Source organism: Myripristis murdjan, chromosome 18 (assembly GCF_902150065.1).
Source record: "Myripristis murdjan chromosome 18, fMyrMur1.1, whole genome shotgun sequence".
Classification (NCBI taxonomy): Eukaryota; Metazoa; Chordata; class Actinopteri; order Holocentriformes; family Holocentridae; genus Myripristis; species Myripristis murdjan.
The window spans coordinates 23,722,062-23,742,978 of NC_043997.1; the positions used below are offsets into that span (position 1 = coordinate 23,722,062).

Genomic DNA, 20,917 nt, shown 5'->3' on the forward strand with positions numbered 1-20,917 from the left:
ACCTTGGCTGGGCTGTATGTTCACTTTTTACTTCCAACTAGGTCTGCCTGAGTGCTTTTAGACAGCAGGGCTTTAACCCTCCTGTTATCTTTGGGCTCAGTTTGATCCCATTCAGTATTTAACGTCTCTAAATACATGATTATCATCATGTTTTGCCTCATATTTAATAACTTCTCCGTTTTAATGGGGACAAGTGGGTGAATAGAAAATTAACATGATGATACGTATTCAGTGTACTGGACACATTTTCTACACATCACTGTTTAGTTGGGGTCAGTTTGACCTGCAGGCTGTTTTAACTGTATAAAACATATAAGAAATATCAACATTTTACACACAGTTGTTTTGAGTGTGTTGGACACTGGGGAACTAAAACCTGACATTAATAATCTTCAAAAGACGTCACCCTGCTTTACGGCCCTCACCCTATATATAACACATCTGTGGTAAAATAACACACCTGTAGTAACATAGACATATCTGTAGTAATGTAACCACACCTGTAGTTGTTCCACAACCACTAGTTAATGTGACATTGCGGAGGGAAAAAATGTTTCCCACATGGGGTTTGATTTTTCCTGGTGGAGAGACCGTTTCACTCCACCCACTTTCAAGTTCTCAAAACACAACAGTGCTGCTGCTTTTAGGGAAACCAATATGGAGGACTTTGTTACAATGATGGAATACTGGTGTGAAGAAAGTTTGAAGTCTCTGAAAGTTCATTTTCAAATCGTAGTGAAATGAATGGAAACCAACGATTGGATAAAAGAATTTCACAATTTATCCCAATTTGGGATCAATAAATATCTATCTACATATCTATTTATAAAAGATAGACCCATTAAGTGCCTATATACATGTTGTAATTACTATGCTAAAAATGCAAAATCACTATGTGGTCCCTTAAAATTGGTTTAAAAATGTCCAAGTCACTGGGTGTAATTGCACACAACTACAGGAGTCAGTCATTCATTTCTATGAGAGTAGAGGTGACTGCAGGAATGAAACTTACTTTGCAGAGGAGACCAGAGTCCAGCCAAAGTCTATACAGAGAGGAAGCTGAACCACGGACATTGACTGCTGTGAGACTTTTGGGCATGAGGGGCAGTGCTGAGCACTTGAATGGTGCTGTCACTGTATTTGTTCACCCTTTACACCTCTGATTTCTGCTTCAATTCAGGAACATGGCACTTACAGATGTTCTCAGATGACTCCTTGGATCACTAGTCAAAAACATCATCAACAGCAGCCACTAAAGCTCAGCAAGGGAAAAACCAAGAATCTGGTGGTGGACCTCTGACACAGCAAGAGACCCCCACCCCTGTCATCATTAGGGGAGGAAGTGGAAATGGTACACACCTACAAGTTCTCAGGGCTGTGTGAGGGAAATCTATGATGATCTGCACATTCAAGTTATAACGTGTAGTCATATATGATCATATCTGATGTTTAATTACCTTCAATCTGTAGTCATTATGATTAATTTAATGTTTTACCTCAGTCTGTGCTGTTTAAGACATAAGTAATAAGCTCTAAGTGCATATTGTGTGTAATAAAATAATAGGTGATGTTTCTCCCTAAGTGGGACTTGTTAACACAGGAATGTGCAGTGAATCTCTGAGCGCAGCAACTATGTTCATGATAATTGTCAAGATGACCTTGGTGAAGCAGAGAGATGAGAGAGCCTGTTCATCCTCGATGTGTTCGATGGGAAAGCACCGGAGAAGCAGATAGATGAGAATTGTGGGCAAAGCAAACAATTGCTCTTTACGTAAGGCTGTGATCTTCTGTACATTGTGCACTGTGGCATGATACCCTGTGACAATACTATACAAGAGATCTTTGTCTTGATTCCATATTATTTGTTAGAATGGAGTTACAAATAACCACAGTCCTAGGACCCCAGGCTCTAAGGTTCAGGCAACAAAACCACTTTATTAAGGTTAAGGAAAGGTTAGGTTCAGACAACAAAGCCACTTGGTTAAGGTAAAGGAAAGGTTACGCTCAGGCAACAAAACCATTTGGTTAAGGTTAAGGAAAGGTTAGGTTTAGCCATAAGAAAACAGTTGGCTTAGGCTAGGGAAAAGTTAGGTTTAGGCTCTAAAACTGGAGAAAGGACACAGTCTCAGTAAGGGGAAAAATGTCATTTCTGTCGTTTGGTGGTCCATCACATTTCCTACAGTCCTAGAAATGCGGTCCTGAAAATGCAGCCTCCAGTACTGCAGACACGTGCTACTCTGACAGGGTGCAGCTCAACAAAGTGCACTGGTGGGACAACACTGGGGCCCTCTACAGGAAAAGGACAGAGCAGGCTGCACTGTCCTGAGGAGGCTCAGCTCCTTTAATGTGTGCACTAGGCTGCTATGGATATTATAATACCAGTCTGTAGTGGCCAGACTGGCTTCTGTGGTGTGCTGGGGAGGTGGCATCGGGGCTTCTGGCACCAACAAACAGGGTAAGCTGGTGAGGAAGCCCAGTTCTGTGGTGGGGATGGAACTGGACAGTTTGGAGACAGAGATGGAGAAGAGGATGAGAGGGAAGCTGACAGCTATCATGGACGACCCCTCTCACCCTCTCTATGCTAAGCTGAGGCAGCATATTTTTAGACCCAGCATCATATGTACACACACAGACATTGCACAGGCATCGCATATCATGTATATATATGCACAGACATCACACAATGCACAATGCATGTATCTATTAGATCTATAGTATTTTATTTTATTTATATTTTTACTTACCTTTTTGATGTGTAGGCTTTAGGGAAATTTCTTCCATCATGTTAACTACATCCCCTGTGCTGCTGTGTCAATTTGAATTTCCCCATATGGAGGATTGATAAAGGTACGTCTTACTTCATCTTATCTTCCCAAACAGAGTGGAAATTTGAATATTTGGATGCCAGTTGGGCTAAATGTTATGAAATTATAACTATCTGATTCCAAATATTTACCAGTAACTGGACTATTCCTTTCATTGTTCCATGGCCCAATATTTACAATGAAGACATAATTACAAGCTGATGTGAAATTGCTGTTCGTAGGGGATCAGGGTTCTTACATTTCATTCATCTAAGCACATACAAATGTAAATCTTCTTAACCATCATTTTCCCCATAGAGTAATATATATATATATATATATATATATATAACAATTCAAAAAGCTGATTTTCTGGAAGAGTCCCACTGACCGCGGTTCATTTTTACTCTATGAAGCCCAGTTGTAGCGCTCTACATCGCCCCCTGGAGGTGGAGTATCTCCCTATCTCTGGTTCAACTGAATTATCTAAACAGAACTGACAAAATATTATTAACTTCTGTGCTGATTTTGACTGGGAAGTGGTTACATATGGTTACACAGTGGTTACATACAGTTGCATATCAGCTTGTTTAGCCAGTGAACCACAGCCTAGTTGTTTGACTGCAAACCATCATGAGCTGCAGTCACATGGATAATATTTCTTCAAACTGAGCGAAATCACTGAGGTGAAACCAATGAAGTGATCTGATACAATGTGCATTTACATTCCCCAAAGCATTTCATCAGAATATTAATAATACTTAATCAGAAAACTTTTTGACATGCACAGAGGGTTCCACCAGCTGGGAAGTGTCTGGCTGAGCTCGAACCACCTTAAATTTGCATAAAGTAGAATTCTCTCCTATAATTTAGATGTCTCCCCCTCGCCCCAATGCTTGTATGTTTTCGACGCAACACCTCCTCCATAACTCATCCTCTTTCACCCCTCTCCACTCACTCCACAGCGGGTAACATTATCCAGAACTCAAGTGGCAAAACCCATCTCCCCCCAGGAACATTCCTCAGGGTCAAAAATGCTGTTGCTATCAGGAGGTTGTCTATCCAACTTTTCCATTAAGACTCAGAAAAGACTACGAGAAGGGAAGTGCAATTACAATTGGTGCTTTAACTGGTTAAGCAGGTTCAGTTTCATAGGAATTGGTGTTTGTAAGAGGTATTATGACTGTTACAGCTATCAGTAGAATTGCTACTGATAGAATAAAGTTTGATATCATTTGATAGGATAAATAAAGACTGTCTAATGAAAGCACTTTCATCCATCTGTTCTACAAAAACAAGTAGGTTCATGTTTGAAAAAGTGCTAAAAGAGGTGGCTCCACTAAGTGGTGCCTTATTGATAAGACCAGCCTCTTGGGACACCCAGTTCCAGCAGAAACTTTGTCTGGTCTGGAACCAGGGATGAACCAGGGATCAGGGATCGATGCTCTTCCTCTGTCTAGGCCAGTGACTTTCAACCTGTGGGCCCCAGTGTGGAGACAGGTGGGTTATGGGGGGACTGCAGTAATGCATTATTTTCTCAATAACAAAGGACAGAAAGTTTTAAATCATTCAGTGCAGGCACAATTTTTGCATCAATCAACCCCCTAAAAGCACCATGGACCATGATGTCCTGCATTGGAAACAATGGCCGGACAAAGGCTGTCTTAGCTCCCTAATCCTGGGGGACATGTTTTTAAAACTCAGAGCAGCTGATCACTGTCTATAAACAATGTTAAGACCAGCTCCTCAATGTCGAGACCACCCGTCTGCACAGACCCAGCGCCATTCACCAACCAGGGTGTCATCGCCTCTGACCTCCGATTAGATGCCTGCCATCACCAAAGTCCATTACAAGTATTACAAGAGTTAGTTACGTTACATAATGCTTCAGTGAGGAACACCCTGGGCAACATCCTGCTGTTAGTTTGTCCTCACACATGCTTTTGTTATGTTTTGACTGTAACAGATGTTTTCCAATGTGTTACGGTTCCCCAACCAAGCCAAACATTTTATTAATGTTGCTATTAACCTCATGACTTCTATATAATCACTCCTCACACTTACTGTGAATGCATAATATTTGTGAATATATATAATATTTGCATAAGTCTCAAACCTTCACTACAAAACCAAAACAACAGTATAACAAGTTTAACTGCACCTAAACATCATAATTACCATAAGTCACAATTCAGAGGAGCTGGAAGTGATTATTATTATTTGAGCTGAATGTAATAAGCAGCTTTATGATCACAGCAAATAATTCAAGAAATGAAAGCTTGCATCATTATTTTATTAATTGTGATGATGAACTGTGCCAATAATATTTTTTATTGTTCAGCGGCACTTGTTGTGTTGTGGGGTCATGGTACACATCTGTTCACACTGATACCAGTGGGGTGACCATAATTTCAAACCCTTAAAACAGGACCCTTAAGTGTACCGCACGTTTTTGCACATGCATGCATGTGTATGCACTCATGCACACACCACAGGTGTTTTCGTCAGGACTTATTTCAGCACTTAGCACACCTACCAAGCACACCCTGCAGCACCATGGACAGCACCCCAGCAGACCAAAAACTGTTTTATCTCCCAAAAACCACCAAAAAACATTTTGAAAACCGTATAACAACACTAGTGAACACAAAACACAAGGATTGTATTGGTGTTATACAGCATATGCACTGCTGGCCAGATAGCCTAGCTTTTAAAACACAACACAAGCTATTTGTCAGTGCACAAGCGCAGTGACACATTTCCCTCTTGGTATATAACACATGCATGTTTGATTTAAATTGTGGGTATGAATAAAAACAGGACAATTTGGTAGTGAATGTTGAAAACCAGGACATTTTAGTGTTTTGCAGACATTTGTCAGGACTCTGGAAATCCAGCTTGAAACTGGGACAATCCTGGACAAAGCAGGGCATGTTATGTGAACAGTCAGATGGTGAATGGACTGTATTTCATTAGTGCTTTTCTAGTCTACTGGCCACTCAGAGTGCTTTACAATGTTCGCCTCACATTCACACATTCGCAGAGGCTGCCCAGCGGGATCAGGGGGCCAGTGTCTTGCTCAAGGACACTTGACACACTCTCTGGTGGAGCCAGGGATCAAACCAGGAACCCTTTGATTACTAGACAACCGCTCCAGCTCCTCGCCAGCCCCTATCAAAAGTCAGAGTAGGATGACTTTCAGCCACTGTGTGAAAGCAGCATCACTCAAAGAGAACAGTGGCAGGTTGTAGCTCTGTGTGCCTTGCACAAGGGCACCACTGGTGGGAAGTTCATTCACCTCAGCCACTTCACCTCCTGTGCTACCAGCACCACATCAAGCAGCACCGACTTTCCTCTGCCTTCACCTCCCCGCAGAGCTGAATGCCAGCTCCAGCAGCTAATGAGGGAGCAGACCGAACTGTCACATGGCTCCGGTGCTGCCGGCGGCTCGCTCTGCCCGGCCTACCGCTCCTCCAACAGCACGACGGGCACCGGGATCGTGAGCCGGACGGCGGCCAATCAGCTGCAGTGGAGGCTGTTTTAAACCGCGGACTGCTCTCGGCCAATCAGGCTCTTCTCGTATTGAGCTAGCGCGATGGCTGAGACTGTATGTGTGTGTATGTGGTTTGAGCTGGTGAATGTGTGTGGTTTCAGAGAGCTGGGAACACAGACAGAGCTCATCAACACAACGCAGGTACGTTCTGTCCATGCTCCCGGGATGCTCAGACACATTAACATGACATTAGCACTAAATTGGTTTGTTGTCACTCTCATTGTGGCCAGTTATTTATTCTTATTTCCACGCTATCTGCAGCTTTTTACCTGATTTTGTGGTATTTAACAGTAGACTTGTCGTTACTGAAATTTCTAAAATGTAAAAATGTGTTTGTTAATTAATATAGCACGGTTGCGGTGTTTTTTTCCCTGTTTGTATAGTCAAAATATAGCAATTTTCCAAGTATTTCTGATAAATCCGAATAAAATGACTTTTTCTGTTTTATTTGGCTCACACGACCGTCTTTCACGAAGGGAACGTGTGTTGCCCTTGCCTATGTTAATGTCGGTGGTATTTTTAAAAAGTTTGCGCCATCCAAAAGTTATTTAAGTGTAATTTTGAGCCGTGTGCTGTGTGTTAAACACTGAATATGGCTGGCTGCGCCCTGTCTGAGCCCAGCAGTCTCCTTCCTACTGAACGAGATTACGCTGTGAAATCAGATTTTTACGCAAAAAAATACGCAGTTAATATTCGTTTCCCACTCGGTTTTATTATCTCTATTCAATGATGTCAAAACAATGGCAAATGCACGACGGGAAGATGATTTTTGGTGTTTTGCTGCTCTCCGCTCACATGAACGCTCAGCCTGTGCGTTAAAATGGCTGGCCGTGTAAACCATTGACAAGAAACTGCTTCTACACACAGCACGGACGGCGATTTTTTGGAGAAAAAAAGACTTCTGGAGCTCCAATGACGCATCTGCTTTTCGTTTCCGTCTCCATTCTTCTATCTCTACCTCCCTGTATTAAAGAAATTTCCATTTGATCTCCCTTTCACATTTTTGCAACTTCTTGCGTTCTCCAGGAAAAATGCTGTCACTAGCAATGGCTGGCGCACTGTCTTTGTTAGAGACGGCACTGCACCAAGCCAGAGCTGCAACTTCACTAAACTTGTCGTGTGTCGCCGATTTTGGTCGTGACAGCTGCCGAGCCTCTGTCCCGTCCCAAAGAGAGGACTTTATTTTGTCTAGCGCTGTGTTTTTGTTCTCGCTGTACTGTCGTGGTTGGGCGTACGGGCCTTTAAAGCAGAGGGGGTGTGCAGCGCTTTGTTACTCCGCATCACTGTGCCTTCCCGTCAAGGTGCCACATTTAGACACGATTATACCGGAAACGAAATAAATCTGATTTCAAAATTAGAGCCCCAGTTAGCGAGTCTGCAGTTTGATAGTGTATTGTATGCGCGTTAAGACAGAAACTTTGAACCATGACGGGACATTTGACACTTAGAAAAAATCAGTGATGAAATCAATAGAAAAAGAGATCCGTACTCATAAATTCCTGACAGCATGTCTACTTTAATATAGCAATGCAGTTATATGTGTTAGTAAAATGAGGTTTGGAGTAACGGTCTATTACATATTTTTTGATAAACAGCTGATTATTTTTTTACTGCTGCTTTGCTCATAAACTGCAGGAATGCTGCACTGAATTTGTATTCAATTTGTGTCAATTGATCATAGTCTATTGGAGCAGCAAAATTACTTTTGAAACAAATCTCTTAGCGATGGCGTTATAGATACTGGTGAGAACGTTATTTATCATGCGAGTGACTGGTGAGAATGTTCAAACCCCCTACGTACGGCAAGAAAGCCTTTTATTTTGAAAGTTACAACCGGAAGTTGTGTTGTTAATTCTGCGTAACTTCACACTCTTCTTCCCCTGTCGTTTGTGCAGAAGCCATTTTAGTCAATGGGAAGCTTGGCTGAGCTGTGTATAGACCAGTAGTCCCAGCACAATGGCTATATTACTGACTGTGTACACCACACTGCGGGTTAGAAAAACACAAAACAATCACATTTATGAAGAAACAAGATCGAAAACAGCAAAAGGGAGGAAAATAAACAGGTGTTTCTCTCATGAAGGCGCGTTTCTCAAAATGGAAGATGAATAATTGTGGTTGATGACAGCGGCTCGGCACCGCCGCTGTGTTCCCTCAGTCTGGCCGGACTGACGCACCAGCTCTCAGGAGCGACACGCAGCAGCACGGAGACCCAGCGGCTCGAGACGTGTAGGCGGGGGCCACGAGAGGGTCCTGGAAAATATTTTCATTGTTTTGGAAATGGAAAATAAGGATGGATGCGATTTTTTGCAACTGCAAAAAGAAATTAGTGCACCCTTGAGCGGCTGCATTTGAATACTCCTAACCATGGTCCATTAAAGCAGTATTAAACATTTTAAATTAAAGGTAGACAAACATGAAATAATCAAGATGAAATATTAATAATTATCATTCTTGAGGTTTTTTAAAACATGAATAAGTTTATGCAGGTCATTTTTCTACTAGTGACTACCAAAATACTGCAAAAAGTGTAGAAAAACTCAGACCATGGTCAGTACTCATGCCAAGAAAAAAAAAAAAAAAACAGTTTTCTAAAGTTTTCATTAAACATTGCGTACCATTGTAAAACCACGGATAATTTCCATATAGGAATATTTCAAATACTTTATCACAATTTTTTATTAATTCATAATTACTTAATTTATAACTAGGGAATTATGTCAAAATTGGAGTAATTAGCATACTTGTGCCACAGTTAGTCTTTTTAAATTTGTTAATTGCTGTTAAAAATTTGTGCCCCTTTGGAGTGAAAAGCAGGAAAATCGCAACTACAACAATGGAAAGATGAACTTTTAGTTGTACAGGCATATACCATAAAGCTGCGGTATCTGTTGTCTGTTTGTTGTGTTTACTGTCTGTCCTATCACTGTGTCTGACACCGGGTTCACACATCAGCTGGATCGGGTTGATTCTCTTGGAAAGAACAAATCGCAGTGCAGTCCATTCGTGTATTTTGCATCAAGTCAAATGTCTGGCCTTTGGGTGGCGCTAGAGGAAAGGCTATAGGGTCACTACAATCGAGGAATCTTGTTTTGGGGAGTGTGAACTCACCAAACACACCAGTCCACTAATTAGATTTTGTGATATATCCTATACAAGTTAACATTTTGGCCTGAGGGTGGCGCTTAAGTAAAGGTCACAGGTCACCAAAATAAAAGCATGCTCTGTGTATCATGAAAGAGCTTGCCGAATTTCAGAGAAAAATTCCCACCAATTTTGAATGAAATATCAAGTTTGACGTTTGGCCAAAGGGTGGTGCTAGAGGAAAAGTTACAGGCCCACCAGAACTGACAGGGTTCATCCTCATCCATTGTGAATATGAATCACAATGGCTTATACAGTACAGGCCAAAAGTTTGGACACACCTTCTCATTCAATGCGTTTTCTTTATTTTCATGACTATTTACATTGTAGATTCTAACTGAAGGAATCAAAACTATGAATGAACACGTGGAGTTCTGTACTTAACAAAAAAAGGTGAAATAACTGAAAACATGTTTTATATTCTAGTTTCTTCAAAATAGCCACGCTTTGCTCTGATTACTGCTTTGCACACTCTTGGCATTCTCTCCATGAGCTTCAAGAGGTAGTCACCTGAAATGGTTTTCCAACAGTCTTGAAGGAGTTCCCAGAGGTGTTTAGCACTTGTTGGCCCCTTTGCCTTCACTCTGCGGTCCAGCTCACCCCAAACCATCTCGATTGGGTTCAGGTCCGGTGACTGTGGAGGCCAGGTCATCTGCCGCAGCACTCCATCACTCTCCTTCTTGGTCAAATAGCCCTTACACAGCCTGGAGGTGTGTTTGGGCTCATTGTCCTGTTGAAAAACAAATGATCGTCCAACTAAACGCAAACCGGATGGGATGGCATGTCGCTGCAGGATGCTGTGGTAGCCATGCTGGTTCAGTGTGCCTTCAATTTTGAATAAATCCCCAACAGTGTCACCAGCAAAACACCCCCACACCATCACACCTCCTCCTCCATGCTTCACAGCGGGAACCAGGCATGTGGAATCCATCCGTTCACCTTTTCTGCGTCTCACAAAGACACGGCGGTTGGAGCCAAAGATCTCAAATTTGGACTCATCAGACCAAAGCACAGATTTCCACTGGTCTAATGTCCATTCCTTGTGTTTCTTGGCCCAAACAAATCTCTTCTGCTTGTTGCCTCTCCTTAGCAGTGGTTTCCTAGCAGCTATTTGACCATGAAGGCCTGATTGGCGCAGTCTCCTCTTAACAGTTGTTCTAGAGATGGGTCTGCTGCTAGAACTCTGTGTGGCATTTATCTGGTCTCTGATCTGAGCTGCTGTTAACTTGCGATTTCTGAGGCTGGTGACTTGGATGAACTTGTCCTCAGAAGCAGAGGTGACTCTTGGTCTTCCTCTCCTGGGTCGGTCCTCATGTGTGCCAGTTTCGTTGTAGCGCTTGATGGTTTTTGCGACTCCACTTGGGGACACATTTAAAGTTTTTGCAATTTTCCAGACTGACTGACCTTCATTTCTTAAAGTAATGATGGCCACTCGTTTTTCTTTAGTTAGCTGATTGGTTCTTGCCATAATATGAATTTTAACAGTTGTCCAATAGGGCTGTCGGCTGTGTAGTAACCTGACTTCTGCACAACACAACTGATGGTCCCAACCCCATTGATAAAGCAAGAAATTCCACTAATTAACCCTGATAAGGCACACCTGTGAAGTGAAAACCATTTCAGGTGACTACCTCTTGAAGCTCATCGAGAGAATGCCAAGAGTGTGCAAAGCAGTAATCAGAGCAAAGGGTGGCTACTTTGAAGAAACTAGAATATAAAACATGTTTTCAGTTATTTCACCTTTTTTTGTTAAGTACATAACTCCACATGTGTTCATTCATAGTTTTGATGCCTTCAGTGAGAATCTACAATATAAATAGTCATGAAAATAAAGAAAACGCATTGAATGAGAAGGTGTGTCCAAACTTTTGGCCTGTACTGTATGTTGTTGTTGTTTTTTGTTGTTGTTGTTTTTTACTCATTTGTAACCATTCCGGAGCAGAGGGGTTGGAGGGGTTAATATTCCAAGAAATAAACTTCAGAATCTCCAAGATTAAAGTCGACTAGACTAAAGTGGTAAGTTTATGAGAAAAAAAAAACTCACAAATGTAAGACTTGAATTTTTTCTCATAAATTTCTGACTTTAATTTTGGATATTCTGGCTCTGTAACATTTTTGTCCTCCTAAAGTGGCCCTAAAGGCTCATTGATGCTCCCTCTACGTCCGAAAATAAATCCATCCATTTCAAACGATGTAACCACGACTGCCCACATGCTTCTATGTGTCTGCTACAAAGAGGCAGAGGCGGAGGTTATGTAGACGGTCGTCCGTGAGGTCATTGAACACATCACCACAGGAGGACAGAGAATTATTTCCTCTAGAATTATCAATTTTTAAAAATTCGTCTTCATGCCTCGCTCACAGACTGGTCTCTCTTGAACTATCGGCTGCACCTCCCTCATGATTTTCGGTGTAGCTGCTCTGTTTCGTCCGTATCCGTAAGCTTTTCCAAAAACATGCAGAAATTAACACAGAGTATGGACAGAAGGCTCCGTCCATATCCATATCCATATTTAATGTTGAGCATAAATTAGCCTTTATACGCTGCCATACCAGTGAGCAGTTCAGGTCAGCATTCATCAGGAAAACTGTGGGTCTGTGGCTCCATCCATTCAAGTTGAATTCAGCCATTGAGAATATTTCTGCCTCTCTGGACTGTTTTGTCGAACTAAAACTCCAATGTGCTTCTCATCCTGACTTCCACCTAACACAACCATTCACACAAACCAGCAGAGGAGCTTTAAAGAGCCTAATAAAACCTGTGTCCTTCATTGTGTCCAGGTTTTCTCCAGTCCAGACCTCCTCCTGTCACATCAGCACGATGGCCAAGGTCAGTTCCCACTGCTCTTCTCTGCTCTGCTTCCTTCTAATGGATTATCTGAGCAGGTGTTTGCTCTGAATCAGCCTGGCTGGTGGAATATCTAACGTTGTTCAATCACACAGGGGGACCCCAGGAAGCCCAAGGGCCGCATGTCAGCCTATGCCTTCTTCATCCAGACGTGCCGTGAGGAGCACAACAAGAAGAGCCCAGAGGTCCCGATCAGCTTCGCAGATTTCTCCAGAAAGTGCTCTGGAAGGTGGAAGGTGAGACCGTCACCATCTGGCTCCAGTGCCTTTATAGTTTGGCATTTTTCATTAGTTCTGATTTTTACTTTGTTTTGACTTTGTTTTCCATTTAAGACTAGTTTTAATTCGTTTTTCAAATGTGTTGGCTAGTTTAGTCTAGTTAAGAAAGCGCTTAGTTTTAGTGTAGTTTTTATTAGTTTCAGTGTTAGATTTGGTCTTTTTTGTAAAAAGGGGTATTTGTCAGGCCAACAGGATGTTAGCCATTGGCAGCATAAAACTGCCACAGCACGAAAAAACTGGAAGAAGATATTTTCCCTGTAATTTTAGTTTGGTCCCCAACCCCCGGTCCATGGCCCAGTACCCCCCCAATATGAGTGTGTGTATATTTTTGTGTATAATTTTTTTATTTTATTTTTTGTTATTTATGAATTTAACTTGTATAAAAAGTATAGAAATACTCCGTGAACTGGTCTAAAGTATGCAGTGGTATGGAACATAATGAAAGGAACTTAAAGTCTAAAAAAAAAAAAAAAAAAATCTGCTATCTTCAACAGCCATAATTCATGTTGGCTTTGTCTATGGGCAACACCAAAATAATTAATTAATTAATTTGGCTATAACTAGAGCTGAAACGATTACTCGAAGTAATCGAGTACCTCGATTCTTTTTTTGCCTCGGGTAATTTTTCCTGCCTCGAAGAATCGCTTAATAAATAAAGAAATAAAAATATAAATCCGCGGTGTTTCGCACGGACTATTTTTAATGTGGCACAACCGCGCGTTAGTTTTTCTCCTCCTGCGCTGCTGTGTGTTCATGCCGAGGTGTGTGTGTGTGTGTGTGTGTGTGTGTGTGTGTGTGTGTGTGTGTGTGACTGAGGAGCACACACCCACCGGCGCTGTCTGAAGCGTAGCGCGGTGAGAACAAAGTTAAAACAGCAGCGCACTGACATAGACTGTGTAAAAAAGTGAAGAGTCGCCACTCCGCTATATTTTCATTGGCTAACAGCAGCACACTGGCTTAGCTTGTCTATTCAGAGAAGAGGTATCACTTCGGCTTATTTTTCAATCTATGTTATCACATGCATACTACTGCTCATTCATTGGTAGCTGAATTGTTAGGTCTGTTTGATAAGCAATTTAAATTTTTAAAATAATAATAATTTAATATATTGTTAAATTAAAAAAAAAAAAAGCCAACATGATGCAGGTCAAAGACTAAAAAAAGACTATTGACTAAAACTAGACTAAAATACTTTGTAATTTAGTCGACTAAAACTAGACTAAAATACTTTGGATTTTCTTCGACTAAAACTAGACTAAAATGCCAAGACTTTTCGTCGACTAAAATGTGACTAAACAAAAAAAGAATACAAGTTGACTAAATATGACTAAAACTAATAAGGGCATTTGACACAAGACTAAGACTAAAACTTGTCCTTTAATGTAATACATTTGTAATGTTATAATACCGTACATATATATATATATATATATATATATATATATATATATATATATATATATATATATATATATATATATTACACAATTGCTCTTTATCTTGGCAAAAACACATTTTATCCGATTACTCGATTACTCGGCAGAATTTTTGGTCAAATACTCGATTACTAAAATATTCGATAGCTGCAGCTCTAGCTATAACTAATCCAAACTCAAGTTTAGTCTAGTTATCGGGACAAACAGATGCTGAATTCGGGACAACTGCTCATAATTTGGAACTATCAAATTTTTTCGGACGTCAGGTCACTCGGGTCAAAGGTGTTTGCTCTTTTATCAGTCACATGAAATCAGAGCTGGCTTTTGCTTTCGCAGTATTTAAACTCTCACCCTGTTTGTGAGGATTTCACTTTGACTCCATATGGATGGAGTGGCAGGGTAGTTATTTGAAGCAACATTTCTCCTTGAGTTAGGAAGTGTTTTGTTAGTCCACACTCCTCTTACTTTATTTGTTCTTGGACATCCTATTTGTTTTGCCTTATGCTAATAAAAACAGTTGCATGTTGTACTGTAAGCCTGAATATTGCACTCCACTGTGTGCCACTGTGTGTCACTTGAGTAAGTGTTGAACTTAGTGATTACTGAGAGCTCTTGTTGTTCCGTCCCCAGTCCATGTCCGGTAAGGAGAAGAGCAGGTTTGAGGAGCTGGCTCGGCAAGACAAGATGCGCTTTGACCAGGAGATGCAGCTTTACGCGCCTGGCAGGAAGAGGGGACAGAAGAAGGATCCCAACGCGCCCAAGAGACCACCGTATGGAAGACACGCACACACTTATATGCCCTATATGCATACAGGGTCACTGTAGAGGAAAAAACTATGGAGCCTGGGGTCATATTCCAAGAAGAAAAGCTCAGAATTTCCAAGATTAAAGTGGTAAATTCACAAGAAAAACCTCTAAAATTTGAGAAAAAAAAAATAATTTCTACAAAGTCACAAATTTATGAATCACGGTATTGTTTTCTTCTGAAACAGCCCAAGTCACAACACTGGCTAACATCATGAGTATTTCCTTGTTACTAAATGCAATAGTATAAGAAAAACTATTTTTTAGTTTTAGTTTTTTCCTCATAAATTTACCACTTTAATCTCAGAAAATATTCAAGTTTTTTGTTTTCTTGTAAAATTTACTAATTTAATCTCAAAAATTTGGAGTTTTCCTGAATATCACCCCCCCTCCCCGGCGCTGTGTTTTTTCTCCCCACAGTGGCCCTAACAGGCCGCCGTACAGGGCAGCTGCTGCTTTCCCAGCCGCTCACTCTCTCAGCAGGACAGACTCCCAGTCCTCCACAGGGCTGTTAGCCACTGTTGTTCAGCATTTGAAAAGGTGGACTTGTCGTTGAGATGAGAGCCTGCACATTCCACCCAGCAAGAAAACTTGGCATCTTCATAAGCCAAAATAGTGATTTTTACAACATTTTTGAAAGCGCTAAAGGGAATTCGGTGTAGATTTCAGAGGGTTGAGTGCACGAAAGTGTTGCAGTTTACTGCACTTTTCATTTTGCAAAATCAAACTGAAGGGCTATTCAGTTCGCCAACATGTGGACCATGACTTATGACTCCTGACAAGTTTGTATTGTGAGGCAACACCAGCTGAGATCCACCACTGTGATGAAAGTTCAAATTTTCAAGTGCCTTAAAATATCCACTGAAGCAACCTCTCTGGTGCACAGGGGCAGGGAAATTCAAAGCTGAGGGCTAAAAACATTAATAAGAGCATCAGCTGTCATGGTGGTGGTAACCCTCAGAACATGTAAAAGGCTGTGCAGGAGTGAGGAGTGCGCATTACAAGGAAAAACTAAGCCCTGTAGTGCTTGAAAACCCACGAGCAAGACTTTAAAATCAAGACACTGCAGCCATTGTAGCTCATGGAAAGCGCGTTATGTGCTCTCGTGGTTTTGTCCTAGTTCAGACCCGAGCAGCAGCTTTTTCTATAATGTGATTTTCTGGGGGAAAGGAGTACCATGCACGTGCAGGGCAAGATAAAAGTCACGGAGGAATCCATGTCAGTCAGTCTGTTCATGATTAGCTGCTGTGATAATCACAAAGTCAGTTCAGAAATGACAACTTTCTAGAGTTTGTAATCCATTCATTTCTGATTTCCTCATCATCATTAATATCTTTACTTCCCTTGTTTTCCTCCACTTTCAGTTCTGGTTTCTTCATCTTCTGCTCCGAGTACCGACCAAAGGTCAAGGCCCAGGATCCCAGTCTGGGCATCGGGGATGTCGCCAAAAAACTGGGAGAGATGTGGAACAACCTGGCGGACAGCAGCAAGCAGCCCTACCTGCAGAAGGCCAACAAGCTGAAGGACAAGTACAACAAGGTTTGACTGGCTTTTATGTATCCATTTACTTATTCTAATAATTTTCTGCCTTATACACAGTGGACTCAAAGCTGTATTGTTTGGCTCAGCAGAAGCACATCCAGTTTCTCCACAGGGATCATTTATCTTGTCCACATTCTGTAACATTACAATCAGACTGGATCGCCAACAAAAACAACAATAACTATGGGTGTGAAATCTAGCAGTGCGTTTGAATTGCAGAGGCTTGTGATTTGCCAAATTTGAGCAATTCTGCTGTTGTTCAATCATAATGGTAGCGTTCAGGCATACAGAGTTAAAACAATCTAACAAGTCTGACAGTTTTGATGCAAAAAAAACAGTTTCTGGACTGATTCTGGCTTTAAGTAAAATCCACACACCAATGTAGGGATCGACCAAGTAATGTGTCGATAATCGATTTACATGATTGTCAATTTGATAACCACTCAGACGCCACAGGAAGTTTCCATTCATTTTTTTCCCATTGGATTTAGCATTTAAAACTCAGGGAATCTGATATCAAGCGAGGATGCACTGATTTCTAATTACCAATATTGTTTTCTTGTCTGTTTATTTTCCAAAAATTCAGGTTATTTTTGAAAATGTTCTTTTTTCTCCTCAAAAATTTTTTAAAGATTTTTTTTTTTGCAGTTTAAATAACAATAACAGTAAAAATGTTAATTAATTCTTTAAAATTCAAAGTAAAGTTTGTGTTGGCATTTTCTAATACTGTAAATCTTGATACAGCAATTTTAAAACTGACTCCAAGTAGATCTCAGCCCTAAATGTCGTTTATCAGCATCCTGGATTACTAATAATTGGTATCGGTATCTGCCCTGAAAAATCAATAGTGGTCGATCCCTACACCAGCAACCCCTCTGCCTCAGTGTGTGAGGTAAACTCCACCCGGCGTCTCTCAGCCTGTGGTCTCATGATTGAACTGTGAACAGGCAAGCAGGCGACACGGCAGGGTTCTGCTTCAGAAGCTCTCACAGCTGTGAACATGTGCTGAGTTACCGTCTCAGAGGAAGAAGCACCAGCTGATTCCCACACACCAATAAACACCAGACCACAGACCACAATGCCGACATCATCTGCCGTTTTGCCATTATTTATCCGGCAGTTGTGCCTTATTAGATAGTGACAGTAGACAGCAGGGACGCCGTCCATCCATTTATTTTTTTGACGCACACACACATGACACATGACAGATGACACAAATGAAATGACCTACCTGTCATTATTATTTACAGGTGTAAGCTGTCTTAGCTGTGAATTTTTAGGATCTGTTCCACTTTGCAAGTAAGAGGCCAAAACTTTATGATGCAGGCTAATAAAGAATGACTGCCATCTCAAACGATTCAGTAGTAACACTGTTTTCAAAACTGGTAACTAGCAAGTAAACGGGATATCTATCTAGCAAACACATTTTTATGCCAAGTTATACTACACAAACTGACTCAATAGCTTCAAACCATGCAATGCTAATGTTGCCAGTTAATGAAATTACACATGAGCAGTTGTTTGGCCTGAACATGTGATTGATGTGTGTTTGAGAGACAACACAGAATTTCTGAGATTTATGTATTAAATTTATGAAAAAAAAAAAAAAACCCTCAAATTTATGAGAAAAATCTCACAAATTTATGAGAAAAAACTTGGAAAAACAAAATAATCCGATTTTACTTTGCAGTGGGATTTAGTAAGAAGTCCCAAGTCACAACAATGTTTCTTCAAAGTCCAGATGCTGATGAGAAGATTGTGATTCTGGGCTCAAATCACCAGGATTTCCTTCTTGCTAAATCCCAGAGAAGAAAAACTAGTGTTTTCCTCATGAATTTGTGACTTTATAATCTCAGAATTTTTAAGTTTTTTTTGTCATGCATTTACGACTTTAATCTCAGAATTTCTTGCAAATTTCTGATGATCTCAGAAGTTTTTTTCTCAGAAGTTTTCCACTTTATTATCAAAGTTTCTTTGTCATAAATTTACAACTTTAATCTTGATAATTCTTGAGTTTTTTTTTCTTGGAATATTAACTTTCCTCCCTGGCTCAGTAATTTTTTTGTGGCCCCAATATGCCGCCATACAAAGCAGATACCACTCAACTGGAATTATGCAGTATAGCCGGGATCAGGCTAATGCCCAACCCAATTCTGCAACGTTTTTAGATTAAATAACTTGTGTGCTGTGCTGCGATTGTAATTGAATTGTCTGATACAGTTTGTATTTTTTATTAAAAAAAAAAAAAAAAATACAGAGTTCAAAAAATTTGAGAGAGCCCGTGCTGAGGACTAGCCTCCATTAATCCAAAAATGGGATTACAGTCTGTCTGTCCTGTGTTGCAGGATGTTGCAGACTACAAGTCAAAGGGCAAGCTGGGCCCGAAACCCATGATGCATAACCATGACGACGACGATGACGATGAGGAGGATGACGATGACGAAGACGAGGAAGACGACGAGGATGATGATGAATAGAATATGTCCTGTCTTGCTTTGCATTAATTTATTGCAATAGAAAACTATTATTTTTATTGGCAATAATTCTTTGTTAATATGGTGGTTGTTGCTATGGTGATTTGCATCGTTAGTGTTGGGATGAAGGAAACACTGATGACAGTTTTTCTTTCTTAGAACGTTTTGTAGCCTCTACTTCTTTATTCTTCCTGCTTCTTAAGTGTCGTCTGTATGTTTAATATCGTGTGCTCATGCGAGTGTTGAAGCAGTTTAAGGAAAAGTCCACCCTTGAATACTCTGACACTCTTAATTATCATAAAATTGTGAAGTTATTTTGTGGTGGATTGTCGTCACTCTGTCCCTCACCTGTTTTTGTACCCACTTTCCCTCAACTCACCTTTTCTGTTTCTACTTTAACCCTTTGAAAGCCGTCATCACACGGCTGGGCTGACATTTTTACATGTGTTTTAACCCCCTGAACTAAATTCCCTTCATGTCTTTTCAAAAATATCTCTTAAAAATTACTGCTTTGGCTGAGGAAGTGCAGATTCTCATCTAAAAAGCTACTTTTATTGAATAACCTTTCCTTGACTTTCTGATTTTAGTCCTGTTAACAAAATCCTGTATGTATGTGTGTTTTGCATTTTTAGTTTAGGCTAGGATTATCATTGTTTTAATTCTTTTATATGTAGATACATGTGTATTTTATATGTTTTTCCAGCAAAAAAATCCACCTGCATGGGCCAAAGTAGGAATTTGTGGAGATATGTTTGAAAAGAAATAGAGGGAATTTTGTTCAGAGGATTAAAAAGAATATTTCAAAGCCTTACCCTGTGGTTCATGGGCTTCAGAGGGTTAACTAATGATTTCTAGAGCCTGACCGATGCTGGATTTTTGGGTCCAACACCACTGTTGATATTTGGGAGTAAAAAAACTTCAGCTAAGAATAATTATATTGGCCAGTGTTTTTCTTTGATACATAAAAAAAATGCACATTTTGAACAAAGAATCCTCAGTTTTGGTAATCAAATAGTCATGATAGAGATATGTGTTGGTGGCCACTTCATATTTTACAGTTGAACAATAACCGTCTTTCTTTCTTAGCACAGTCTGCACCACCATCTGCTCAGCTGTGAAATGCCACTCTGCCAGCTCACGTGCTATAAAGTATTATGAACAATGGAGTCTGTCGGCCTGTTAAGTGTTTTTGAATTACCTCAGTTATCACTTCTTTTTTCCATCATCCGACATAAAGCCGAAATATCTGAGATGAGCCCCTTATCGCTGTTGGTGCAGAAATTGGTAACATTATCTTGTACGATGGGTATCTGTCTTGTATGATTGTATGATTGAATGTTGGTGCAAAATGTCGGCTCTTTAAAGAAGCCCTCGCTGTCACCAAAAACCTGTGACGCTCTAGATCGCTGAAACCTTTCCCGCTGTCAAACTGCACTGAAGTTGTGCTCTAAATATCCTGCCAGTGACGTCACGTTGCCGACATGTGGCCAGCTAACGATGGGAAGAAGAAAAACACACCTAACATTTAAAAGGACCCAGAGTAAAGTAAGCCATTAGCAGTGTTTCAGTGTGTCAGGGTGGATTTTTCCTTTAATCATTTTCCAGCGGTGGCGGTGGATGTGTGTGTTGGGTGTTGGTGTGTGTGGATGCTCCTCAGCGGTGCTACCTAGTGTCTTCCCACAGGGGCATTAACTCACTGGACCTATATGCATTTAAAGAAGTTGTAGTATAATGTATAACCATCTATTCATATATATGCCTTATTGTTTAAGGGTGAATGTTTCCGATATTATCGTCTTAGTCTGTATTTTCCTATATGGACTTTTTAAAGGAAGCCCCTCCCACCAGTTATATTGGCACATATCAAAAGGTTGTGTGTGCGTGCGTTGTGTGTGTGTGTGTGTGTTTGCTGGATATTATTTGAGTAGTTTTGAAAGGATAATTCATCCATTTAAAATATATATATAAATTCATGAACTGTTAGTCTCCTGCCTTTGAGGTCAACTTCCCCCCGGCTAATGTTCTGAAAAATAA

At 40.6% G+C, this 20,917-nt stretch overlaps 1 protein-coding gene across 1 annotated transcript; it reads left to right on the forward strand.

Moving 5' to 3' along the window:
* The first annotated feature begins 6,399 nt into the window (after window positions 1–6,399).
* On the forward strand, window positions 6,400–20,708 carry hmgb3a (high mobility group box 3a). The gene is made up of 6 exons (XM_030076037.1): window positions 6,400–6,498; window positions 12,283–12,331; window positions 12,445–12,585; window positions 14,694–14,833; window positions 16,232–16,406; window positions 18,755–20,708. Exons 1-6 carry the CDS (start codon window positions 6,443–6,445, stop codon window positions 18,884–18,886), a joined length of 693 nt encoding a protein of 230 aa, XP_029931897.1. The 5' UTR covers window positions 6,400–6,442; the 3' UTR covers window positions 18,887–20,708.
* Window positions 20,709–20,917: the final 209 nt, after the last annotated feature.